This window comes from Lepidochelys olivacea (genome assembly GCF_965140295.1).
Source record: "Lepidochelys olivacea isolate rLepOli2 genome assembly, chromosome: 18".
In the NCBI taxonomy this organism is placed as follows: domain Eukaryota; kingdom Metazoa; phylum Chordata; order Testudines; family Cheloniidae; genus Lepidochelys; species Lepidochelys olivacea.
Window position 1 is genome coordinate 7,621,176 of NC_140428.1, and position 26,741 is coordinate 7,647,916.

Consider the following 26,741-nt stretch of genomic DNA (forward strand, 5'->3'; position numbering starts at 1 on the left):
GGGGTGACAGTTGACGAGAAGCTGGATATGAGTCAGCAGTGTACCCTTGTTGCCAAGAAGGCCAATGGCATTTTGGGATGTATAAGTAGGGGCATAGCGAGCAGATCGAGGGACGTGATCGTTCCCCTCTATTCGACATTGGTGAGGCCTCATCTGGAGTACTGTGTCCAGTTTTGAGCAGGGGGTTGGACTAGATGACCTTCTGGCGTCCCTTCCAACCCTGATATTCTATGATTCTAGGATTCCTTTTCCGCAGAACTGCTGCCTAGCCATTCGGTCCCTAGTCTGTAGCGGTGCATTGGATTCTTCCATCCTAAGTGCAGGACCCTGCACTTATCCTTATTGAACCTCATCAGATTTCTTTTGGCCCAATCCTCCAATTTGTCTAGGTCCTTCTGTATCCTATCCCTCCCCTCCAGCGTATCTACCACTCCTCCCAGTTTAGTATCATCCGCAAATTTGCTGAGAGTGCAATCCACACCATCCTCCAGATCACTTATGAAGATATTGAACAAAACCGGCCCCAGGACCGACCCTTGGGGCACTCCACTTAATACCGGCTGCCAACTAGACATGGAGCCATTGATCACTACCCGTTGAGCCCGACAATCTAGCCAGCTTTCTACCCACCTTATAGTGCATTCATCCAGCCCATACTTCCCTAAGTTGCTGACAAGAATACTGTGGGAGACCGTGTCAAAAGCTTTGCTAAAGTCAAGAAACAATACATCCACTGCTTTCCCTTCATCCACAGAACCAGTAATCTCATCATAAAAGGCGATTAGATTAGTCAGGCATGACCTTCCCTTGGTGAATCCATGCGGGCTGTTCCTGATCACTTTCCTCTCATGCAAGTGCTTCAGGATTGATTCTTTGAGGACCTGCTCCATGATTTTTCCAGGGACTGAGGTGAGGCTGGCTGGCCTGTAGTTCCCAGGATCCTCCTTCTTCCCTTTTTTAAAGATTGGCACTACATTAGCCTTTTTCCAGTCATCCGGGACTTCCCCGGTTCGCCACGAGTTTTCAAAGATAATGGCCAATGGCTCTGCAATCACAGCCGCCAATTCCTTCAGCACTCTCGGATGCAACTCGTCCGGCCCCATGGACTTGTGCACGTCCAGCTTTTCTAAATAGTCCCTAACTACCTCTATCTCCACAGAGGGCTGGCCATCTCTTCCCCATTTTGTGATGCCCAGCGCAGCAGTCTGGGAGCTGACCTTGATAGTGAAAACAGAGGCAAAAAAAGCATTGGCTTTTTCCACATCCTCTGTCACTAGGTTGCCTCCCTCATTCAGTAAGGGGCCCACACTTTCCTTGACTTTCTTCTTGTTGCCAACATACTTGAAGAAACCCTTCTTGTTACTCTTGACATCTCTTGCTAGCTGCAGCTCCAGGTGCGATTTGGCCCTCCTGGTTTCATTCCTACATGTCCGAGCAATATTTTTATACTCTTCCCTGGTCATATGTCCAACCTTCCACTTCTTGTAAGCTTCTTTTTTATATTTAAGATCCGCTAGGATTTCACCATTAAGCCAAGCTGGTCGCCTGCCATATTTACTATTCTTTCGACTCATTGGGATGGTTTGTCCATCTTTATCAATGATCTGGATGATTGGATTAATTGCACCCTCAGCAAGTTTGCAGATGACACTAAGATGGGAGGAGTAGTAGATATGCTGGAGGGTAGGGATAGGATACAGAGCGACCTAGACAAATTAGAGGATTGGGCCAAAAGAAATCTGATGAGGTTCAACAAGGACAAGTGCAGAGTCCTGCACTTAGGACGGAAGAATCCCATGTACCGCTACAGACTAGGGACCGAATGGCTCGGCAGCAGTTCTGCAGAAAAGGACCTAGGAGTTACAATGGACGAGAAGCTGGATATGAGTGAGCAGTGTGTCCTTGCTGCCAAGAAGGCTAATGGCATTTTGGGATGTATAAGTAGGAGCATTGCCAGCAGATCGAGGGACGTAATCGTTCCCCTCTATTCGACATTGGAGAGGCCTCATCTGGAGTACTGTGTCCCGTTTTGGAACCCCACGCTACAAGAAGGATGTGGAAAAATTGGAACGAGTCCAGCAAAGGGCAACAAAAATGATTAAGGGGCTGGAGCATATCATTTATGAGGAGAGGCTGAGGGAACTGGGATTGTTTAGTCTGCAGAAGAGAAGAATGAGAGGGGATTTGATAGCTGCTTTCAACTACCTGAAAGGGGGTTCCAAAGAGGATGGATCTAGACTGTTCTCAGTGGTAGCAGATGACAGAACAAGGAATAATGGTCTCAGGTTGCAGTGGGGGAGGTTTAGGTTGGATATTAGGAAAAACTTTTTCACTAGGAGGGTGGTGAAGCACTGGAATGTGTTATCTAGGGAGGTGGTGGACTCTCCTTCCTTAGAGGTTTTTAAGGCCTGGCTTGACAAGCCCTGGCTGGGATGATTTAATTGGGGATTGGTCCTGCTTTGAGCAGGGGGTTGGACTAGATGACTTCCCGTGGTCCCTTCCAACCCTGATATTCTATGATTCCCTCCCAGAGTTTATGTCTGCTGCCCTAGCACATAAGGTCGCTATTGCTCCTATTTAAAGAGCAAACCCCTGCTGGAGACCTAAGCAAGGGCAGTTAGTATCTGTCTGGAGTTGCCTCCCTTTGTCCAGCCATCAGAACCTGAGTCTCCTGCTTGTGTATTGCCATGGACCTTCTCTCCTGCAGCCCTGGCTGAGAGAGGCTTTGCACAAATCAGCTTCAGCGATCTCATTTCAAGGCCCTAAGAACTTCAGTGTGACCCATCTCTGCCATGTTCACTCATGAACCCGCCCTGCCCTGGTACTGCTTTTCATTACAGTCCTGGCTTCCCTTGACCCCATTTGCTTTACAGGGCATCCCTGTATTGTATTCCCTACACCGTTGTATTCCTACTGTGATGTTTGCAACATTTCCCTGTGGGCTGGTTTCCTTTCTCATCCATCATCTTAACGACCCTCCTGGGAGGATGTGTCATGTCCCTTTAAATCTGTGCCAGGGAGCTGGGCATGACAGCAGCACAGGGCCCCAGATCCATTTAGCCTCCTCACATCCCTTGACTTCAATGGAAATTAGGAGCCTACATACCTTTGTGGATCTGGGCCAGGATGACTATCCCCTTTAGGAGGGGGCAGGGTTCAGTGCAGCTGACTGATTACCTGCTGTCCAACTGGGCTTCAGGGAAGGCGCTTGGACCTTATAAAAGGGGAAGCAGCTGCAGACGGGGATTTGCAGATGCCTGCAAGCATAGCAGGGAGCAAGAAGGCTCCTAAGTCAACAGGGGGAAGACACCAATGGCCTGTAGAAAGGCCAAATTCCAGGCAAGAGGTGATGGGAGATCGACTGTCAGGGAGGAGGGACTGAGCTAGGCCCTGATGAAAAAGGAGTGAAGGCTGTAGTTTGAGTTCTCTTTTGAAAGACGCTGTGCAGGACTTAATAATTGGATCCCAGAAGGGGAGTGTTTTGAATTATCTGGACTGTGTGGCCCCGAGTAAAGGGGAAACTAAGGCAGGCTCCAGCAGAGCCACACTAGCCTGAAGGTGGCGCTACAGGGCATGCATGCCCTTTGATAGAAAGGTTCTAAGCTCTCCAGGGAAGCAGAGCGAAGGACAGAGCGGCTTAGGGCTAATACTGTTTTCCTTATTCTAACAGAGTTCCTAGTTCAGTGATAGAAGAAAGCAGCTCTTCATGTGATTCTTTACCATTGTCCTGGCATAGATGTAAGAAGCAGGGGACATACTCTCCCAGATGCAGATTCCCCTCCCCTGGCACAAGGGGCAGGAGATGCCTTGAACTTTGCCTTGTGGAGCTTCCTGATCATCACTTCATGGAGCAATGGGGAGAGCTGCTCCCCTTGCAGGCCCCTAAGCTAGCAGATCTCCTGCTGGGCTGTAAGGAGAGCACATGCCACCTTCCCCATAGTAACCCTTCCTCTGCCACTGGCAGACACACTCTCTCCTGGAGGGGAGCCTGTGGCTGCTAATGCCTCTTAAGGCAGCAAATCCAGTTTCTTGCCGGAAATCAGTAAGGTGTAAAGGGGAGCAAAGTCCAAGAGCAGTCACTACCAGAGCCATCCCTAGGGTACGGCGAATCAGGGCGACTGCTCTGGGCCCCACTGGCCAGCGCGACTGGCTGGTGTGCATGGGCGGTGCGTGAACCCAGCCCCACCCCTTCTGCATGTCCCAGAACCCATGGCCCCCCACCACTGCCACTGGCCCCCGCCCCAGGCTGGCTAGTGCCCGCACCCCCACCCCCCAAGTGCCAGAAGGGAGAGCGGCATAGCCCAGCCCCCTGGAGCCCAGCAGCACTGCTGAAGCAGGGCCCTGGGGTGGCAGAGTGTGGACAGGGCCACACCTGGCTGTCTGGAGAAGCACTGCCTCCCTCAGCCTTTCTTATCCGCCGCCCAGCAGGGTGGGTTCCAGAAGTGACGGATTCGTCACTTCTGCCCCAGGCTCCGTACCCTGCCCCCAGGAATGGCCCTGGTCACTACCCCTCCCAGAAAGAGAGGGAGTTGAGAAGTAGGGCTAGACCCAGGGTCTCCAACTCCCAGCTGGCTACCCTAACTACTGGACTACAGTGTCAGGCTCACATTCACTCGCTTTGGCCCAGTAATTAGTTAAACATTTAGTCACAGTGGAAGAATCATTGGGCCAGAGAGAGGGAGAATGGGTCTGTAGTCAGTCACTAGGGCACCCACCTAGGGGGCAGCAGACCCTGGGTCCAGGCCCCCGGTCCAATTGCTCGTTCATTATTTATCCAGAGTGGGACAGCTTCAGCAGGAGAGAGTGAGGGAGCCCCACAGCAGAATATCCCAGAACCCAGTAGTTCTGAGCTTGCACCTGAGAGGACTGGGAGACCTCTATTCAAACGCCTTCTCTCCCTCAGACAGAACGGGGAACTGAACCCGAGGCTCCCACATTTCCTTCCTTAGAAGTTTTCAAGGTCAGGCTTGACAAAGCCCTGGCTGAGATGATTTAGTTGGGGATCGGTCCTGCTTTGAGCAGGGGGTTGGATTAGATGACCTCCTGAGGTCCCTTCCAACCCCGATATTCTATGATTCTATGATATGAAATCAGTCTTTGGAAATAGTTATTTAATGTAGCTCTAATACTCTCTTCCTCTTCGGGTTTCCTTTGAAATATTGAAAGGCCAAAGGGGAGCAGCTTCCCTACCACAGGCTCTCTGCTGCTCTGTGGCATCAGAGGGGGGCAGAACAGAGGACTGCAGCGAGAGGTCAGGCTAAAGAATGACGAGGTCACAGTCCTTGCTCCCAGGCAAAGACAGTTTCCCTCCTGTTTACTGTTGCACAATATCCTTGTCTGATGGCAGTAATTGACAACATGGAAGAGTAAAGTAAGGAGATATTTTTAGCTTCTCTTAATGCAATTTAGCAGGTGGAAAAAAGGAAGGAACCATGTGGCAGCCAGCTCTCCTCAGACCACCAAGTGCCTGCAGACCACAGTTTGAGAACTGCTGTGATAGGAAAGAAGAGCAATCAGTCTAAGACACATTGCTTTCCACTTAATGACAGGTTTCAGAGGAGCAGCCGTGTTAGTCTGTATTTGCAAAAAGAAAAGGAGTACTTGTGGCACCTTAGAGATAAATTGGTTAGTCTCTAAGGTGCCACTAGTACTCCTTTTCTTTTTTCCAGTTCATGACATTCTGCAGAATAAGATCCACCCTGCAGTTTCAGCTGGATACAGTCCCCTTTGTTTTCGTTCCTAACAGTGGACTATTCGCTGCCATGCCGGGCCCCAGAGGAGGCTGCCTTTCAGCAGTACATGAAGCGGCTTATTAGTGTCTTTCCTTTCCTGGAAGAGCTGCCGTTTCACAGAGTAGCAATTCGTGGGTAAATGGTTTTTGGTGTGCATTGGGTTTCTTTAGGACAAGTGGAACTATAGAAATCCAAGATTACTACTCCCATTGTCATCACTCCCAAATTATAAAACCATCCCATTCCAGTACTGGGGAGCCCTAGCCTAAAGCCAATGGGACAAATTCATCCCAGATGTAACTGCACTGACTTCACTAGAATAACATCAAGGATAAGCCACCTTGGAGCCACTTTTACAGGCTCTGAGCCTTGGTTTACACTACAAACTTATGTTTGTATAACCACATTGCTCAGGGGTTTGAACAAGCAATGCAGTTATACCGACCTAACTTCCGGTGTACACAGTACTATGTTAACAGAGGGCTTCTCCCATCTACATAGCTACCGCTTCTGGGAGAGATGGCGTACCTCCGCTGGTGAGAGAAGCCCCCTTGACTCTCATAGATCTACGCTTTAATGTCCACTCTGCTAGAGAATCTGCCTGCCATAGCGGGACACCTTGGACATGCAGTCAGTACAAGGGGAGCTGCCTTTGTTTAATTCTGCTCAGAGGACTCTTACGCACCAGAGCATGTTAAAACTGGGCAGCTGTTTTTCTGGTTGTTTCCACTGCAGTTGCGGATACATGCAGATAAGCTCACGCTTTCTCAAAGGGCTGCTTCCCCTTTCTCCTGTGGGGGAGTTACACTTCTGCCTTTCTGATGCTGGGCTGTTAGAATCATAGAATATCAGGGTTGGAAGGGACCCCAGAAGGTCATCTAGTCCAACCCCCTGCTCAAAGCAGGACCAATTCCCAGTTAAATCATCCCAGCCAGGGCTTTGTCAAGCCTGACCTTAAAAACCTCTAAGGAAGGAGATTCTACCACCTCCCTAGGTAACGCATTCCAGTGTTTCACCACCCTCTTAGTGAAAAAGTTTTTCCTAATATCCAATCTAAACCTTCCCCACTTAGTCTGCAAGTAGCATCTCAAAAGACCACCATTGTACAGTGTCACTGGAACTATGGGAAGTGAGAAGCCACAGCTGATGCACACTGAACACATGGCTTCAGCAATTAGTGAATGGGGTGAAAACTAAGGCAAAGACAGGGTGGGCATTTCCTTGAGGTTTAAAAATACCCTTCCTAAAGGGCTAATCCTGCTCTTCCTCCTGCAGTGTCCAGACCCGCCCCGGAACCCAAGTGGTCCATTTTGCCTGCTCATCCATCTGGCTCCAAGGAGTTCTGGTATCTCTCTGCATTGGCATTTGTTACACACTCACCGCTGTGTTATCAGAGCACCAAACTGGGCTTATGCATCCCAAGCACAAGTACCCCAGAATGAGCCATTTCATTAAAGCACCCCATTGAATAAAAGACACTGACTGGGTCCCTCAAATGCCACTTTTGGGGGACACCTAAAAGAAAGTGACCAACGCACCCATCTGGAAGGAGACCCCCTAGCGATGCCTTCCCTGATGGAAGACCGATCAACAGGTTCTTACAGATACCTGTACACTCCCACTGACTTCACTGGCAGCACGATTTGGCCCTAAATCCCTGTTCTAAATCTGCCCAGAGCAGCTGGCTGCCTGTTGGATGATCCCTCCCAAAGCAAGTCTTGATCCATTTCCTAGCCCCTGGTGGTGTCATGTGCCTTAGCATCAGATCCCATAATCCTCACATGTGCAAAACTCCCATTGACCAGCAGCTGCTTCATTCCCATCCTTCCCACATTCCATTATTATTAACTTGGTTTATTTTGGTAGTGTCTAGGGACCAACCAAAGCCAGGGCGCCGTTGTTCTAGGCACTGCACAAACCTGCCCTGAAGAGTTCACAATCTCCATAGACGAGGCAGGCAAAGGGCAGGGGAAAGGGGTGGACATACAAGCAGTGACATAGCCCAGCACATGCCATTCAGTGACAGGGAGATTTGCCAGCAAGAGGGATGTGTGTGCTCAGCCCCATCCTTCCAATCAGATGATAATCCCACCATATAACTGCACCATGGAGTCTCAGCAAATGAAACCAACCAGACTGGACAATGCCAGGCCCCCTGGAGGAAACCCCTTTCACCAGACAGAAGCAACTACACTGCTAACCCAGCGTCCCCTAGGCACCAGACCCTCTTCCCCAGACGATTTTTTTAAAAGGTTAAAAACAAGAACAATTCCGTGAAGTCAGAAGCTGACTTACCTCTTGCCAATTCAGCCTGGAGGCAGCGGCAACGGCCTGGGATGATTCTTTCAGATGGAAAAGAGTCCCAGGAGACTCTTTAAAAGAACTCTCGTGGAATATTGGGGGAAGCACCAGACCTCAGAGGACTGTGCAGCTTGTATATGCGAGCCCCTGCTGAAGCTTGTGTTAACAGAGCCCAGCCCACACACTGTCAAGGTGCAGCTGCGTGAGAGCGTACGCAGGAGAGGTTCCCTTTCACTGAATCACTTCCTCTGCTAATGATTGCCTGATATCCTCTGAAGCAGAGAGAGGATGCTGGGGGTTGGGCTGTCGAGATTGCACTTGTTTGTAAATGTTCCTCCCTTTTGGATGGTTCTGTGCATGTTACACAGGAGCTGTGTCTGTGAGAACCCAGTACAGAGCTCAGAGCCTTCAGCACCTGGCAGGATCTCATTCTCCAGGGTGCAAAGTAAACAATATGCACTTTCCAGCTGTCTGAACAATCATACTGTAAAGTGGACTTTAAAGTGGATCCAGTGGCTAGAGTGTGCTTGGGCTTTCAGAAAGCCTTTGACAAGTGGAGTTCCCTCACCAAAGGTTCTTATGCAAAATAAGCTGTCATGGGATAAGAACGCAGGTCCTCATGGACCAGTAACTGGTTAAAAGATAGAAAACAAAGGGTAGGAATAAATGGTTAGTTTTCAGTGGAGAAAAATAAATAGTGGGATCACTCCAAGGCTCTATGCTATTCAACATAGTCATAAATTATCTGGAAAAAGGGTGGCAAAATTTGCAGATGATACAAAATTACTGAAAATAGTTAAGCCCAAAGCTAACTGTGAAGAGTTACAAAGGGATCTCACTGAACTAGGTGACTGAGCAACCAAATGGCAGATGAAATTCAATGAATCAATTAAAACAGATCATTTTAAAAGGCCAGGCAGCACAACGGCTAAGGCAGCTTCCCGCCTGCTCCGCTTCTGGAAGCGGCCAGCATGTCCCTGCAGCCCCTGGGGGGAACACAGGGAGGGACACGTCTCCACATGCTACCCCCGCCCTGAGCTGTGGCCAATGGGAGCTGCGGGGTGGTGCCTGCAGACAGCAGCGCATGGTGACCCCTCCGGCCCCGTCTAGGAGCTGCTGCCAGAGGGGCGTGTGGGTTGCTTTCGGGAGCCACCCAAGGTACGCACTGTACCCCTCACTCTCTCCCACACCTCAAACCCCTACCCCAGCCCAGACCCTGCGTGCAAACTCCCTCCTAGAGCCTGACACCCACACCCCCTCCTGCACCCCAACCCCCCAACCCAGAGCTTGCGCCCGAACTCCCTCCCAGAGCCCGACCCCTCCCCCCTCCCAAACTCCCTCCCAGAGCCTTAGGCAGGTGGGGAGGGAGGCGGGACTTGGACCTGTTCTGGGCACCACCAAAAATTACACAAACCTGCTGCCCCTGAACACAGCCAACCAGTGGAACTCATTGCCAGGGGATGCTGTGAAGGCCAAAAGTATAACTAGGTTAAAAAAAAAAGAAATAGAGAAGTTCATGGAGGTTAGGTCCATCAATGGCTATTAGCTAGTGACACAATCCCATGCTCCGGGTGTCCCTAAACCGCTAGTTGCCAGAAGCTGATACTGGACAACAGGGGATGGATCCCTTGATAACTGCCCTGTTCTGTTCATTCCCTCTGAAGCACCTGGCACTGACCATTGTTGGAAGACAGGACACGGGGCTAGATGGGCCATTGGTTTTTCCCAGTATAGCCGTTCTTACGTAAGGGGAAGAAATGGATTGTGCCACTTTTTGCTTCTTTATGGCATATAAAAGCTCCTTGGAAGACTGAAACAAACCAATTGTTTGTTTTTTGGTCTCCATGAAGAAAATGGAAAATCAGGTCTTGTTTAGCCTAGAAGAATCTGTGGTGGCTAGAGAACTAGTGAAATATGTTGTTTTGTTCATATCTATTTAACTCCAATGTCTAATTAACACATAGGATAAATTCCGTATCTGCCATTGTTATTTGCAATGGTGTTGTAGCCATGTTTCTCCCAGGATAGGAGAGATACAAAGTGGGTGAGGTAACTTTTGTTATTGGACAAGCTTCTGTTGGTGAAAGAGACAAACTTTTGAGCTCCACAAAGCTCTTCTACAGGTCTGGAAAAGGTAACCCAGTGTATCACAGCTAAATACAAGGTGGGAGACATTGTTAAGCATCAGGGTTCAGAGTAGCAGCCATGTTAGTCTGTATCTGCAAAAAGAAAAGGAGGACTTGTGGCACCTTATAAACTAAAATTTATTTGAGCATAAGCTTTCGTGGTCTACAGCTCACTTCATCGGATGCATACAATGGAAAATACAGTAGGACGATTTTAAATACACAGAGAACATGAAACAATGGGTGTTACCATTCACACTATAACGAGAGTGGTCAGTTAAGGTGAGCTATTATCAGCAGGAGAGAAAAAAACCTTTTGTAGTGATAATCAAGATGGGCCATTTCCAGCAGTTGACAAGAACATGTGAGGAACAGTGTGTGTGTGTGGGGGGGGGGGGGGGGCGGGGGGAATAAACATGGGGAAATAGTTTTACTTTGTGTAATGACACATCCACTCCTAGTCTTTATTGAAGCCTAATTTAATGGTGTCCAGTTTGCAAATTAATTCCAATTCAGCAGTCTCTCATTGGAGTCTGTTTCTGAAGTTGTTGTTTTTCCCCCCTTCTCTCCTGCTGGTAATAGCTCACCTTACCTGATCACTCTCGTTACAGTGTGTATGGTAACACCCATTGTTTCATGTTCTCTGTGTATATAAAATCTCCCCACTGTATTTTCCACTGCATTCATCCGATGAAGTGGGCTGTAGCTCACGAAAGCTCATGCTCAAATAAATTTGTTAGTCTCTAAGGTGCCACAAGTACTCCTGTTCTTTTTGAGGAGTCTGGTTGTCGCAGTTTGCCTTGTTATGAAGGAGGTCAGGCTAGCTGATCACAGTGGTCCCTTCTGGTCTCAGAACTATGGAATTTTGGGTCCCCATGCCCAACCTGAGACCATGAAAAGCTGGCCCCTTTAACATATCTTGATTTCAATGAGCGTTAGGACCCTAAAGACCTCCGAAGATCTGAGCCTTGGGCTGTGTCTCCAGAAACCCCACAGAACTTCTGCTCAGATTCCAGTCAGATTCACCAGCCTGGGCCTCTCCTCTGAAGTTTCCCCGAGAGCTGTGTAGAGCATGGAGTGGCTAAAAGCAGAGGGAAATGCTGACCTTGTGGTGTTTACACATTGTTATTTCTCCTACCACCTTCTCCTCCTGGCTAGAGCACTGCGATCTTGGCACACCTTTGGCTGCCTGCAGCGCCCACATGTTTACAATCATGTGTATGTAGCAAGTGTATGAGGTGGATCCAAAACATTCCCTGGAGCAGGTGATGAGCAAATGATTCCATTCTTAAAAACAGCAAAACATGTGGGAGCTGGTTCGTTCAGCAAACCCAGGATTTCTAAAACACAGAGCATGCGGCATACGGTCACCCTAGACCAGTACTCTGCCACGCTTTCAAGGCCAGAGCCTGCTCTCAGTTACACAGTAGAAAATCTGGAGTGACTCTGCCAAAGCCTATGGAGTTATTCTGAATCCAACCCCATATGGGAGTCAGCAAGGAAGAATGGTCTCGTAAGTTAAAGCACTGGAGTCCAGCTTGGATTTCAGACTCCCTGCAAGACATGAGGCAAGTCACTTAACATCTCTGGGCCTCAGTTCTTCAGCTGTAAATGGGGATCACAATATCCTTTTCTCCCACCCCTTTGGCTTGTCTATTTATAGTCCATGAGCTCTTCAGGGCAGGGGCTGCCTCACTCTGGGTTTGTGACCCACCCCCCCACCACACACACACACACACACACAAAATGGAACCCTGATCTTTAGTTGGGACCTCTAGGTGCTGCTGAGATACAAATAAGATTCTGCCCTTGGTGTGCTGGAAACCAGTGCAGAATGGGGGGGTATTAGAGTCTGATTCTGCTATCAGCTCTAAACCTGCACTGGTGCAAAGTGGTTGATAAAGGCCCTATCAGCGTGCAACCACCATTGATTTCCATGAAGTTACTCCTGATTTACAAGGACATAAATGGGAAGAAAAATCAACCCTGTGACTTTGCATTCATTCATTTTTAACTATGCAGCACTTTCCCTGGTTTTGCAGCTATACATCAAATTCCAAAGTCATTCTACTTCCCTCTCCCATCTTGGGATCCTACATCCAAATACCACAATTATGTGGGTGTTTGTGCATGCGGCCACACTTTCACTTCTCCTCCCAACCTCAGTTTACTCATCTGTACGAGTTTGTGGGGCACATGCATTGTGGGGCTCAAATTATTAATGTTTGAAGAGCACTTTGAGAGCCACTAATGAAAGAGGATAAATAGAGGGCTATTACTGTACTGTAATAACAATGTAAAGCAAATACCACCTTGATTTCTTTAGTGCCCAAAACTATTCTTGGTTTATAGATTTGTGCCTTTAGTCTTCCGTTTGTTCTAGGCTCTGGTAGCCTTGGCTTAATCATCTCTTCTTCCTATCTCATGAACCTCCCAAATCTTCTACCCCAAATCTTTTCTAACCCCACACTTGCCCTTCCTCCTAGCCATTCACTTCTTTTTAAAATTTAACTAGAGCCCGTCCTTTTCCCTTTTGCTTACCATTAGCCCTGCATTAACAAAGGAAGCTATATTTAAATGAAAGTACTGCACTGAACTTCTCTCTCCTTTAGTGGGCTTGCTCTGGCTGAGCAAAGAACTGATAAGTAATCCAGGATAGGGAGGAGTGGAAGGAAAATGAATTATGTGAGGCAGTCATGCACTAGGGAAACACGTTTGTGGCACCCCAACTGGAGTGGGGTGCTCAGACCTGCTTAAGTGTGCGCCTATGTTGCCTCTTAGTGGCTGCAATCCACAGTCTATATACCTTAATATTACCACCACTCAAATAAAATCTCCTTTAGCATAAGTGCTAGAGCAGCGATTCTCAAACTGGGGTTCAGGACCCCTCAGGGGGTTGAGAAGTTATTACATGGGGGGTCGTGAGCTGTCAGCCTCCACCCCAAACCCTGCTTTGCCTCCAGTATTTATAATGGTGATAAATATATTTAAAAGCATTTTTAATTTTAAGGGGGGGGGGGTCACACTCCATGGCTTGCTATGTGAAAGGGGCCACCAGTACAAAAGTTTGAGAACCACTGTGCTAGACGTTTGTGCTCTGGAAGAAAAGCCTCTGAGTTCTATGTATGCTGCTGTATATGACCCAGTTAGCTAGTGAGCAGTGTCTGTTGTTTGAAACCACTGATTTAGTAAAGGAATGGACTATGGACCAAGTTAAGCAAGTATGAACTAGAAAAGGGGTCTCAAACACGTGGCCCAGGCGCCGACTCCACCGGCAGCCAAGCTCCCCTCACCCCTCCCTGCCCGAGGGTGCCACGTCCCTGCTCCTCTGCCTACCTCCCAGCGCTTCCTGCCACCACACAGCTGTTTGGTAGTGCTCAGGACTTTCCAGGAGGGAGGGGGAGGAGTGGGGACACGGGTGTGCTCAGGGGAGGAGGTGGAGAAGAGGCGGGGCCGGGGCGGGGATTCATGGACTAGATGAGCAGTCAGAGGTATGAAGTTCAACATGTATGATTCTTTGCTGTGAGTAGTTGGGAAGAATGTTTGTTAAAAGTGGCAACATATTTTGTATGAATAGTTACTTTAAAAAGTTCCTGCCATTACAGCTATGTTGATAGACTGTTACTGTAGATCATCATCAGTGTTACTTGACCACATAATAAAATATAAACACCTGTAACTATTCCTTAAAACCCCTCTTCACATTACAGTTTTAAAAAAGTTAATACATTGACTTTTAATAGCATAGAATCATAGAATATCAGGGTTGGAAGGGACCCCAGAAGGTCATCTAGTCCAACCCCCTGCTCAAAGCAGGACCAATTCCCAGTTAAATCATCCCAGCCAGGGCTTTGTCAAGCCTGACCTTAAAAACCTCTAAGGAAGGAGATTCTACCACCTCCCTAGGTAACGCATTCCAGTGTTTCACCACCCTCTTAGTGAAAAAGTTTTTCCTAATATCCAATCTAAACCTCCCCCACTGCAACTTGAGACCATTACTCCTCGTTCTGTCATCTGCTACCATTGAGAACAGTCTAGAGCCATCCTCTTTGGAACCCCCTTTCAGGTAGTTGAAAGCAGCTATCAAATCCCCCCTCATTCTTCTCTTCTGCAGGCTAAACAATCCCAGCTCCCTCAGCCTCTCCTCATAAATGATATGCTCCAGCCCCTTAATCATTTTTGTTGCCCTTTGCTGGACTCGTTCCAATTTTTCCACATCCTTCTTGTAGCGTGGGGTTCCAAAACGGGACACAGTACTCCAGATGAGGCCTCTCCAATGTCGAATAGAGGGGAACGATTACGTCCCTCGATCTGCTGGCAATGCTCCTACTTATACATCCCAAAATGCCATTGGCCTTCTTGGCAACAAGGGCACACTGCTGACTCATATCCAGCTTCTCGTCCACTGTCACCCCTAGGTCCTTTTCCGCAGAACTGCTGCCTAGCCATTCGGTCCCTAGTCTGTAGCGGTGCATTGGATTCTTCCATCCTAAGTGCAGGACCCTGCACTTATCCTTATTGAACCTCATCAGATTTCTTTTGGCCCAATCCTCCAATTTGTCTAGGTCTTTCTGTATCCTATCCCTCCCCTCCAGCGTATCTACCACTCCTCCCAGTTTAGTATCATCCGCAAATTTGCTGAGAGTGCAATCCACACCATCCTCCAGATCATTTATGAAGATATTGAACAAAACCGGCCCCAGGACCGACCCTTGGGGTACTCCACTTGATACCGGCTGCCAACTAGATATGGAGCCATTGATCACTACCCGTTGAGCCCGACAATCTAGCCAGCTTTCTACCCACCTTGTAGTGCATTCATCCAGCCCATACTTCCTTAACTTGCTGACAAGAATACTATGGGAGACCGTGTCAAAAGCTTTGCTAAAGTCAAGAAACAATACATCCACTGCTTTCCCTTCATCCACAGAACCAGTAATCTCATCATAAAAGGTAATTAGATTAGTCAGGCATGACCTTCCCTTGGTGAATCCATGCTGGCTGTTCCTGATCACTTTCCTCTCATGCAAGTGCTTCAGGATTGATTCTTTGAGGACCTGCTACATGATTTTTCCAGGGACTGAGGTGAGGCTGACTGGCCTGTAGTTCCCAGGATACTATATTACTCTTCATTTTTTAACTATACTTTTATATCGTTGTATGAAAAGGTGTCAGTGATGCAGCCCTCGGGCCAATGTACTAGTCCTCATGTGGCCCTCATGGTGATTTGAGTTCGAGATCCCTGAACTAGAAGATCAAAGGCCAAGAACAAACATTTGTGCTGGACAACATTCCATGGGAGGGTCTATGTGAGCAGAGAAAGCCCAGTCCCCATCCCATGAGAGAGTAACCAATGTCACAGGACCAGCGGGCCTGCTTCTCACCCCGCGTCAGAGTTAGTCCATTGATTTCAGAGGAGCCGCTCTGCACTTGCACCAGGGAAGTGAAAGCAAACTCAGGCCCCGAGCATCCAAGTTTCTTTCTCTACTTAGAACTGGGGTGGGAGGCTGCAGGCAATTAAAACATAGTTCCAGTTAGCTTTTTAAAGTCCTACAGCCCTGGCTGTTTTGCCAAACACAGAGTCCTAAAAAGTCTGATAATCTCCATGGCTCCCCATTTGTGGGGGCCCTGCCACACGTCAGCCCAGCTTATGAAACAATGTGCAAATGTCATTTATTGGGAGTTTGCTGATGTTGGAACAGCCTGTTCCGCCCTGGTTCTGCTGGGAAACATGAGCAATTTAATTATCAACTGGAAACATGGGCCTGAGGAAGCCAGGAAGCCCAGCCGACTCCACCCCCATCTTCCAAATGAGCCATTAGGGCCCTGGCTTTCTCATCCTCCCAATGCTTGTTCAATCGGCCTGGATTGTTGCATTGGGAAGCTTATTCCAACTAAGCCACTTAAATGCTTCAGCTTCCTTAGAGACGGGGGACAAATATTGCTTTCTCTTGTACCCACTACATTCCTGCTGAGCTACCAGCAGAAGCTTGGATCTTAAAAGATCGTCATCTCCCCAACATAGTGGAAGAGGGAGTGTGGTCCAGTGGTTAGAATGGGCAATGGGTGAGTCAGGACTCCTGGGTTCCATTCTTGGCACTGTCACCGAGTCGCTGCGTGAACTTTGGCAAGTCACTTAACTGCTCAGTGCCTCAGTTTACTCATCTGTACGAGTTGAGGGGGGGAGGGAAGTGTGTTGTGAGGCTTAAATTATGAAATGTTAGAAGAGCACTTTGAGAGCCACTGATGAAAGATCAATAAATAGGGGACTATTATTGTACTGTAATAACAGGGTAAAGCAAATACCACCTTGATTTCTTTAGTGCCCCAAACTATTCTTGGTTTATAGAATTCGGCGTTTAGTCTTCTGTTTGATCTAGGCTCTGGTAGCCTTGGCTTAATCATCTCTTCTTCCTATCTCATGAACCTCCCAAATCTTCTCTCCCAAAGGACCCAGAGTGGTGTGACTCTTTAGTGAGCTACAACTCACCCTCTAGTCCCTGCCCCATTTGAGTTGCCATCTGCTGAACCTTTCCATCAACACAAGCACTGTCAACCATTTAGCTAACGGGATTCAGAACAATGTAGTGACTTCCAGTTGCCCTCAGTTAACGTAGCCCTTCTGCAGGGTGCAGATCATCCCCCACCACAACCCAGGATGGGTTATTTGTTCAGATCAAACAGCTGCTGACAGATTCACAGTCTTGGCTATCAAAATCCCCATTGCTTAATGTTAAATGTTTGTAGCTTAGAAGGGCTATCAAGGGGTGTGTCAACAAACTGCATCACCAACAGCCTGTTTATTCCTTTGGGGCTCACTGCTGGGCGCCTCCCATCAGTCTCTGCTGTTTTCACTTTACACATCTCCTCTGTCCCAGCTGGATAATTTGGATAAGGAGCTTCTCTGCTTGCATATTACAGAGGCACTCAGATGTTTCAGTGATGAGGGCTATGAAAACCTACACTCAAAACCTGCTTTAAAGAGCTAAAACCTGAGATCCTGACACAGTTCCTGACTAGGCCAGACTCCTATCAACATCAGATAGAGCTGTGCTTGAGTAAACAACATCGCACCTGTAACACAGACTGAACCTGGGGACCTCGGAATCTAAAAGCATGAGCCTCTGCTAACTAGCGCTGCAGCAGACTTATCAACCTCTCCATGGGACCCAGCCACCACTTGACAGCGAAGGAAAGTTTCAGTGCAGTTTAGGCTACACACTGCAAGCCTCATGCTTGGAGTGAAATTCACACTTACAAGAAAATTGTTCCCGGGGGGGGAGGGGTAGGAATACCTTTGCTCTCAGAAGCCTTCAGTATACCACAGACCCCTCTATTGGGTACACTAATGTAGTATGTGCTGTTTCAACTTACGTTCACTGCCTCTTGTTAATTCCTCCCCAATGTCCGATTAGTTAGGTCCTATCCCTTTAGTGATTCTTGTTCTGTTCCATGGCGCGCACACACATGGAGAAGTTAGATAAAACATAGAATACTCTTACTAGAAGGTTGTAACATAACACTACTGTATTTCTTACAATTCAGAAGAACAACCACCAAGAACCCAAAACACAGGGAGAGAAAAAACAGACTGCTCCCTAAGGGACCACAGCACAACTCATCCCACTTTTCAGGCTTTTTTCAGACTGACTGTTGCAGTGCTCCCAGACACTTCTCCACAGAGTCACCTAGCCTACAAACAGGACCAGAACCTCACCCCCATCCCGCCTCCCCGCATTCTTAAAGAGATAGCTTTCTATGCCAACACAGACCTCAATATACCATAATGCTGTAACTAGTTACATGTCTAGGTATTTCCCGCTCTTCTCTGATTCATGGCCTCAGCCTCCTTCCACGCAGACTGTGGCTCCTCAGCTTAGTCCCCTGCTGACCTCTTTCCAGTTTTAAGGTCAGCATGGTTGCCAAATGCTGCTGCTGAACATGCGCTCCCTAGCTGAGAGCTTCTGGGTGGGCTGCACTGAGTTCAGGTCTGGGTGAGATGAGGCAGCCATCCAGCCCCTGTTTTGGAAGGTTGATGGCTTTGTGTGTGTCCCTCTCCTTAATCCAAGGCACTAAGATTTTGCATTTTCCTATCATCTCTGTGCTCACAGGCAGCCTCACAGCACTGACTTTACTCTCAGGGCTCTGATTCAGCCTGCTCTGGGCTCAGTGTAAAACCTGAGACAGATTCCTTGAAGGGCAGAATCCTCAGTGTTTATTCCAAAGTCCTGCTCAGGAATCTGGAACAGAGAAGTCCAGCCAAGACATTACAAGTGGCTATAACATGGAGAGTGGAGTTTATGGTGGGATACATGGGAAGGTCCTAGATGATGGAGAGCACCTCCGTGCAAAACATGGGCTGTTCAGGCTCCCAAGTGGCACAGATATTGGCCAGATGACGTCTCTTAAGATATTCCTAATGCACCCCTCACCATGCTATCTGGACACCCCATCAGGTTGCCCTAGCAGTCACTTTCTCTTCATTCCCTCCTGTTCCCAAAAGGGGCCACTGCTAGATGTCACCTCGCCCCAGATCCCACTTGCTACTTTGGACCCGCCACTGCCTGAAGTTTCTTGGCCTCTAGATGTTCTTACCACATGGGAATCTGCCCGTGCTCGGTTAGCCTTTAAGGTGCCACGGGACTCCTTGTTGTTTTTGTGGCTACAGATAAACACGGCTACACCCTGATGCTTGTCCATGCTGTCACCTGCTCCCAGCCACCCCTGCACACTCCCCCCGACAGACCCACGCCGCTCCTGCGTAGCGCAGAGGCACAGAATTACCTCAGCCCTGTCGTGCCTGTTCCCGGAGCCCTCGTCCTCCTCCCCTCCGGCCTCCCACACGGCCCATCAACCCCGGCACCCCGGCGCCCCCTCCGGCCCATCAACCCCGGCACCCCGGCGCCCCCTCCGGCCCATCAACCCCGGCACCCCGGCGCCCCCTCCGGCCCATCAACCCCGGCACCCCGGCGCCCCCTCCGGCCCATCAACCCCCGCACCCCGGCGCCCCCTCCGGCCCATCAACCCCCGCACCCCGGCGCCCCCTCCGGCCTGTCACATGGCGCTGCGAGCGTCCGCAGCCCAGCGGCCCCCGCGGGCCGAGCCCGGGGTCAATGCCCGCAACCGCCCGCGAGCCGCCACTCACCATGTCGAGCCTGCAGCCGCTCTCTTCCCGGCAGCGGGGGGTGGGCTGGGCTGGGCTCGGCGCCGCGCTGGACGGGGCCGGGGCCGGTCGGGCTCCGGGGCGGGGGCGAGCCCGGACTCCGGGCTCGGGCCGGGCTGCGGGCTCTGGGCTCGGGCTGGCCGGGGTCCGGGCTCGGGCTGGCCGGGGTCCGGGCTCGGGGCTGGGCTCTGGGCTCAGGCTGGCCGGGGTCCGGGCGCGGGGCTCGGGGCTGGGCTGGCCTGGCCTGGCTCGGGGCTGGGGCGGGGCGGGACTGGCCGGGGTCCGGGCTCCGGGCTCCGCACTGGCCGGGCTCGGGGCGGGCTCTGGGCGGGACTGGCCGGGGTCCGGGCTCGGGGGCGGGGCGGGCTCTGGGCTGGGGCGGGACTGGCCGGGGTCCGGGCTCCGCACTGGCCGGGGTCCGGGCTCGGGGCTGGGCGGGACTGGCCGGGGTCCAGGCTTCGCACTGGCCGGGCTCGGGGCGGGACTGGCCGGGGTCCGCACTGGCCGGGGTCCGGGGTCGGGGCTGGGGCGGGCTCGGGGCGGGACTGGCCGGGGTCCGGGCTCGGGGCTGGGGCGGGGCGGGCTCGGGGCGGGACTGGCCGGGGTCCGGGCTCGGGGCTGGGGCGGGGCGGGGCGGGACTGGCCGGGGTCCGGGCTCGGGGCTGGGGCTGGGGCTGGGGCGGGGCGGGCTCGGGGCGGGACTGGCCGGGGTCCGGGCTCGGGGCTGGGGCGGGGCGGGACTGGCCGGGGTCCGGGCTCGGGGCTGGGGCGGGGCGGGACTGGCCGGGGTCCGGGCTCGGGGCTGGGGCGGGGCGGGACTGGCCGGGGTCCGGGCTCGGGGCTGGGGCGGGGCGGGACTGGCCGGGGTCCGGGCTCGGGGCTGGGGCGGGGCGGGACTGGCCGGGGTCCGGGCTCGGGGCTGGGGCTGGGGCGGGGCGGGCTCGGGGCGGGACTGGCCGGGGTCCGGGCTCGGGGCTGGGGCGGGGCGGGACTGGCCGGGGTCCGGGCTGGGGCTGGGGCGGGGCGGGACTGGCCGGGGTCCGGGCTGGGGCTGGGGCGGGGCGGGGCGGGACTGGCCGGGCTCGGGGCTGGCCGGGGTCCGGGGCTCCGCGGGGCGAGCGCTCGGCGCGGTCCCCTTCGGGCGCAGGAGCTCGGCCCGCCGGAGAGGCGGCGGCGCTGGCCAATAGGGCCGCTGCCGAGGGCGGTACCTGGTCGGAGCAGCCAATCAGGCAGCGGGGGGTTGGGCTTCCTGCCTCGGGCTTCTCGCTGCCGACGCTGCCCGGCTGAGGCCGGAGGTGGGCGCCTGCTACCGGGTCAGGGCGGCCGGGGGCCCCGAGGGGAGCAGCCCCGCCCCGCTCCCCCCTCCGGTGCTCGCTCTGCCCCACCTCACTGTCGGGCGGGGCGGGGGGCAGGGGCAGGCTCTGGGAGGGAGTTTGGGTGCGGGAGGGGGCTGGGGCAGGGGGTTGGGGTGCGGGAGGGGGCAGGGGCAGGCTCTGGGAGGGAGTTTGGGTGCGGGAGGGGGGCAGGGGCAGGGGGTTGGGGCGTGGGAGGGGGCAGGGGCAGGCTCTGGGAGGGAGTTCGGGTGCGGGAGGGGGCTGGGACAGGGGGTTGGGGTGCGGGAGGGGGACAGGGGCAGGCTCTGGGAGGGAGTTTGGGTGCGGGAGGGGGCTGGGGCAGGGGGTTGGGGTGCGGGAGGGGGGCAGGGGCAGGCTCTGGGAGGGAGTTTGGGTGCGGGAGGGGGCTGGGGCAGGGGGTTGGGGTGCGGGAGGGGGGCAGGGGCAGGCTCTGGGAGGGAGTTTGGGTGCGGGAGGGGGCTGGGGCAGGGGGTTGGGGTGCGGGAGGGGGGCAGGGGCAGGCTCTGGGAGGGAGTTTGGGTGCAGGAGGGGGCTGGGACAGGGGGTTGGGGTGCGGGAGGGGGGCAGGGGCAGGCTCTGGGAGGGAGTTTGGGTGCGGGAGGGGGGCAGGGGCAGGGGGTTGGGGCGTGGGAGGGGGCAGGGGCAGGCTCTGGGAGGGAGTTCGGGTGCAGGAGAGCACTCACAGCTGGGAGTTGGGGTACAGGAGGGGGCTGTGGCAGCAGGTTGGGGTGCAGGCTCTGGCCGGGCAGTGCTTATCTTGGGTGGCTCCCAGAAGCAGAGGCAAGGTCTGGCAGCAGCTCCTAGGTTCACGGGCTGCTAGGCAGCTCTGCACACTTCCCCTGCCTCCAGGCACCACCCCACAGCTCCCATTGGCCATGATTCCCCATTCCCAGCCAATGGGAGCTGTGGAGTTGGCACTCAGGGCGGGGACAGTGCGTAGAGACCCCCTGGTGGCCCTGCACCTCAGGGCCGCTGTTGGGCATGCTAGCCACTTCCGGCAGCAGCACGGAGCCAGGGCAGGTAGGGAGCCTGCCTTAGCCCTCCTGCGCCACTGGACTTTTAGCAGCCACAATCTCCTGGATTGCCTTCAGTAGCCTCCGGGAGATCAAGCCCAATTCTGGGAGACTCCTGGCCAAACTGGGAGGGTTGGCACCCCTACCTCCGGCTGGGGGTATGGGTTCTGGGGTGGGGCCAGGGATGAGGGGTTTTTGGATGCAGGAGAAGGCTCAGGGCTGGGGTTGGGGTGCAGGAGGGGGTTGGGGTCTGGGGTCCTGTCGGCGCTTACCATGACTCCGAGGAAGTGACCACCAGGTCCTTGCAGCCCCTAGGCACAGGGATGGCCTGCCCTCACGCCCCCAGGTGCCACCCACACAGCTCCCATTGGTCGTGGTTCCCTGCCAATGGGAGCTGTGCAGCCGGTGCTCAGGGCGATGGCAGCGCGTGGAGCCTCCCTTGCCACCCATGCGCCTAGGGGCTGCACAGACCTGGTGGCTGCTTCTGGGAGTTGTGTGAAGCTGGGCAGGCAGGGAGCCTGCCTGAGCCATGGGCCCCTGCTGCGCTGCTGACCGGATTTTAACGGCCCGGTCGGCAGTGCTGGCCAGAGCCACCAGTCTTCCTTCTTCGACTGGGCGTTCCGGTCAAAAACCAGATGCCGGCAACCCTACCCTGGATCAGAGCTACACATGGAGACAGTGCTGGCGCTGCTGGAAAATTCACCCAGTGGCATGAGAGGGGGTGCCAAGAGCCATTGAACCACGCTGTAACCCCTCTATGTGATGGAGCCCACTTCAAGCCATGGGGTGCTCCTGCACCCCTAGTTCCAGCACCCCGCCTGTGCCTAGGGCTTGGCCTCACCTGTCGGCCTGATTCCCTTTGACTTTGTGCCTTGGGTCCCTGTTTACACCTCGGGAGGGGCTGGCTCGTCCCCGGTCCCCAAAGGCTGCACAGTCAGGCCCCGAGTCTCTTCCCAGTCATAGCTTTATTTTCCAAACAGGAGAATGGCATAAAACAATTCCTGAGCCCCCCTGGGCTACAGCTCCCCCAGGGGCTCCCCTTTATCTCTCTTGGCACCCCCTGCCTCGGGGCCTTTGTCAGGGTTCTTCCTTGTCCTGAACCCAAAGCAGACTTTTCCCTGAACAGCGGCTCCCAGGGCTTGCTGCCTTCAGACTTTCCCTCCAGCTGATTTTGATTGCCTCCCTTCCCAGGGGACTCAGACTTACCCCTGCTCCTCCTCCTTACCCATAGCCTGGATTTTTATGGAAAACAGCTATCTCCGCCTCACCCACATCGAATTCATGACCAGGGCTGGCTGGCTACCCTGTTCTACACCCATACACAGCAGGTGAAATGCCACCACTCGTGTGAGCAGAGCCCTGCTCGGAGAACATTTCCCATGCCCTTTGCATGGATCTCAGTGGTGGTGCAGGGCAAGGCAACCAAGAATCTGGGTCATTGTGTCTTCAAACCTGACAAGCTCCTCTGTATTTGGACCCCACACCTCACTTGCCACCAGGTGCTTGTCTGTCCTGTTCTGGTCAGGCCTCTTTCTGTACTCTGCTGGGACACTGCATGTTGTCATGGAAGAACTCTCGCTTCATGTTGCAGCTTGATAGCACTCGTTGGTGTATTCTTACATTTTTGTGCTCCATACAATTTAACAAAGCTTTCCCCCTGACAAACAGCCCCTTTCCATGATAGAACATTAACAGAGCAAAGATTGGAGACTAGTTTTTAACAAAATGGACCAATTGTTACCATTTTTGCAGCATGGAAAATTGTTGGTGGAGGGAAGTGCCCTCAAGAACCCTTTAGAGTTTCAAGGAGCTCATCCCCAACCTTTGGATGGGGCCAGCTGTCTGGATAATTTAAGAGAAACAATTCTGTAAACACTGATATGTAACTTTTACTCCTTAAAAATTAGCCATAATTTGCCTTAAAAGCAAAGGCAGAAAATCAGAAACAATCCATGCCAGAAAATGGAAATCCTAGCGATCCCCAGATTCTTGATACATTGACCATGGCGATGCTCAAATGCTTTATTGTGCCAATAACAACTATAGTGCTGAGCTCTTATGTGGGTCTGTTTGGCCATAGATCGCTCAGCGCCTGATCCAGCAAAGAGCTGAGACCTCTCAAAGCCCAGTGACCTCAGTGCCCTATATAAATAGGTATTGTTACCATTCCCATTTTTCAGATCAGGAAAGTGAGGGTCAGTGAGGACTTTGTCGGGGTTGGGTCCCAAGATGTCCCAGCTCATATAGCAAGTCAGATAGAGACCCAGGAATTGAACCCAGGTCCCTGGATTTCTAGTCCTGCACCTGGTCCAAACTACATCCCAACACAACTGAAAATGAGGAATCTGCCCAAGGGAGTGTCATGCTTGTTATTGCAAAGCCAATGGCTAGACACCTCGATCCTTCCACAGGACAACCACTAAGTGGGACAGTCTGAGACCCCAGGCTGATGGCTGGCCACTGTTCAGGCTCAGGGAAGGAGAGGACTTTCCAAGATTGAGAAACTCTATTGGGATAGCCAGCTATGCCTGGGGGAGCCAAGTCACCTCCTGTTTCCACTGCACTCAGCGGTCTCCCCTTGTGAGATGGCTCATGCTTCATTGCTGCTTCCCACCCCATTTGTACTGGGGTAATAGGGTGCAGCACCTTATGGCAATTCAGTGTAGTGCGTTTTAGCTTCACTGATCAGGAGGATGTGATGACTTTTTTTAAACTGGACTCTGTGCCATACAGTGGCCATTATGCCAGGGGCTGGATTGTTTCCTTGGTCACAGGAGGTGCATCAGGAGTTGACCTTGGTGTGAGAGCAGAACGAGGGCTATATCTACCTCCAGTGTCTCTGAGCACCTCACAGCTTTTAATGTATTCACCCTCACCACACCCAGGGCTGGCCTTAGGGAAATGGCGCCTTGGGCAAATGCGTATTTTGGCACCTTCTTTGAGTTTGCGAACAGCAGTGTGCGGCCCAGGGCGGGGACCAGCTCCTGGCCCCAGAGCCTGGCCGAGCTGCAGAGGGAGCCTTGACTCCCCCGGCCATACAGCCCCGACCGCCTAGCAGAAGGAGAGCGGGTGTGCAGCCACCGCCCATGCCTGCAGGAAGGGGGAACCCTGGGGCTGGCCTGCTGGCTCTGCAGGGGCGAGCCCTACTGTCTTCCCTTCCTCACTATGCTGGCAGCTCTGAGCGGCATCATCTGCCCCCTGCCTGGCCAGGGGCTACAGTCCTGGGCTAACCGGCACTCACCGCCACTCTGGTGGCCCAGGTCAGCTAGCTTGCAGCACTTAGACAACACCCCGCTAACCACAGCGCCCTGGGCAGTTGCCCATGTCACCCACCATCAGACTGGCCCTGACCACACCCCTATGAGACAGGGAAGGGCTATTATCCCCTGATGGGGAACCAAGGCACAGGGAGTCTAAGTCATTTGCCCAAGCTCACACAAGAAGTCTGTGGCAGAGCAGGGAATTGAACCCAGTACTCCTGTGTCCCAGGCTAGTACTCTAACCACTGTTAGGGCACTTTCCTTATGTTATGTCTCTCCCCAATATTTTCTTCTGTCTGTGCTTTCTCCTTTGCCATTTTGTTTACAGAGGCGATGTGCACACTGTGCTCTCTCCTGACGATTGTACTCTGTCCTTTAGTTGGTTGGTTTCCCTTAATCTAAAATAAAAGCAGTTTAGACTGGAAGTATCTGATTGCTCACTGTGCATGGAGAAAAAAAAAAGAAATGATCTGGAGGATGGCGTGGATTGCACCCTCAGCAAGTGTGCAGATGACACTAAACTGGGAGGAGTGGTAGATACGCTGGAGGGTAGGGATAGGATACAGAGGGACCTAGACAAATTAGAGGATTGGGCCAAAAGAAATCTGATGAGGTTCAACAAGGACAAGTGCAGAGTCCTGCATTTAGGACTGAAGTAGGGTAACCAGATGTCCAGATTTTATAGGGACAGTCCTGATTTTGGGGGGCTTTGTCTTATATAGGTGCCTATTACCCCCACCCTCTCTCCCGATTTTTCACACTTGCTGACTGGTCACCCTAGATGGAAGAATCCCATGCACTGCTACAGACTAGGGACCGAATGGCTCAGCAGCAGTTCTGCAGAAAAGGATCTAGGGGTTACAGTGGACGAGAAGCTGGATATGAGTCAGCAGTGTGCCTTTGTTGCCAAGAAGGCCAATGGCATTTTGGGATGTATATGTAGGGGCATTGCCAGCAGATGGAGGAACGTGATCGTTCCCCTCTATTCGACATTGGTGAGGCCTCATCTGGAGTACTGCGTCCAGTTTTGGGCCCCACACTACAAGAAGGATGTGGAAAAATTGGAAAGCGTCCAGCGGAGGGCAACAAAAATGAGCAGGGGGCTGGAACACATGACTTATGAGGAAAGGCTGAGGGAACTGGGATTATTTAGTCTGGAGAAGGGGAAAACTACAGTGACCTGGCAGAGGGCCAAACCATGATGAGGAAGCAGTCGAGTCCTGAAAGAGAGAAACAGAGAGAGAGGCAGAGTGAGCACCTGCAGGAACAGGCCTCAGACTGGCACAGGTTATCCCCAGCCATGGCTACAAGGATGTGCTCATAGAGTGAGGAGAGCACCCCAGGACACTCTCCTAATAGAGATCCACACCTCAAAACTCATACTTGCTCAGATCAATGGGCTCTGCAGCATGCCTGAAAGGCCAAGAAAGCAAGTGGATTCCAAAGTCATGGGCCTTTCATAGAGAATGCCCTGCCGACAGCTCCCTCTTGTTTCGACTGAATCCCTGGGAACCACGAAGATGTGGAGAGAGAGGCATTTTTTAGGTAGGCAGTTCCCGGGCCATTTAATTTATGACTTTTGTAGCCCACTGCTAACACCCTGAACTCCAGCCACCAGTGCAGAGCCCAGAGTCTGTGTTCTTTGCCTTGGTGATATCTTGTGGTAGTGAGTTCTACAGGTTAACTTGCATCATGTATATTATGTGTTCAAGGCAAGAGACTTCACTTAACAAGCAAGCTGCCACATCCTGCACCTTCCCGCTGCAGCTCCCAAGCTGTTCCGAGGTGCAG

The 26,741-nt window shown here is 52.4% G+C and overlaps 1 protein-coding gene across 2 annotated transcripts in view; it reads right to left on the reverse strand.

The window, feature by feature from the left end:
- Positions 1–19,589, reverse strand: part of ECE1 (endothelin converting enzyme 1) — a 117,726-nt gene extending 98,137 nt beyond the window's left edge. The window contains exon 1 of one of the 2 annotated variants that reach the window (XM_084651886.1): positions 19,305–19,589. In XM_084651886.1, coding sequence (XP_084508012.1) covers positions 19,305–19,307 — 3 coding nt within the window. In that variant the 5' untranslated portion in view covers positions 19,308–19,589. Of the gene's footprint in view, positions 1–8,027; positions 8,160–19,304 lie in introns of those variants that run through there. The other variant, XM_084651887.1, reaches the window with a different exon arrangement.
- Between the last annotated feature and the right edge of the window lie 7,152 nt (positions 19,590–26,741).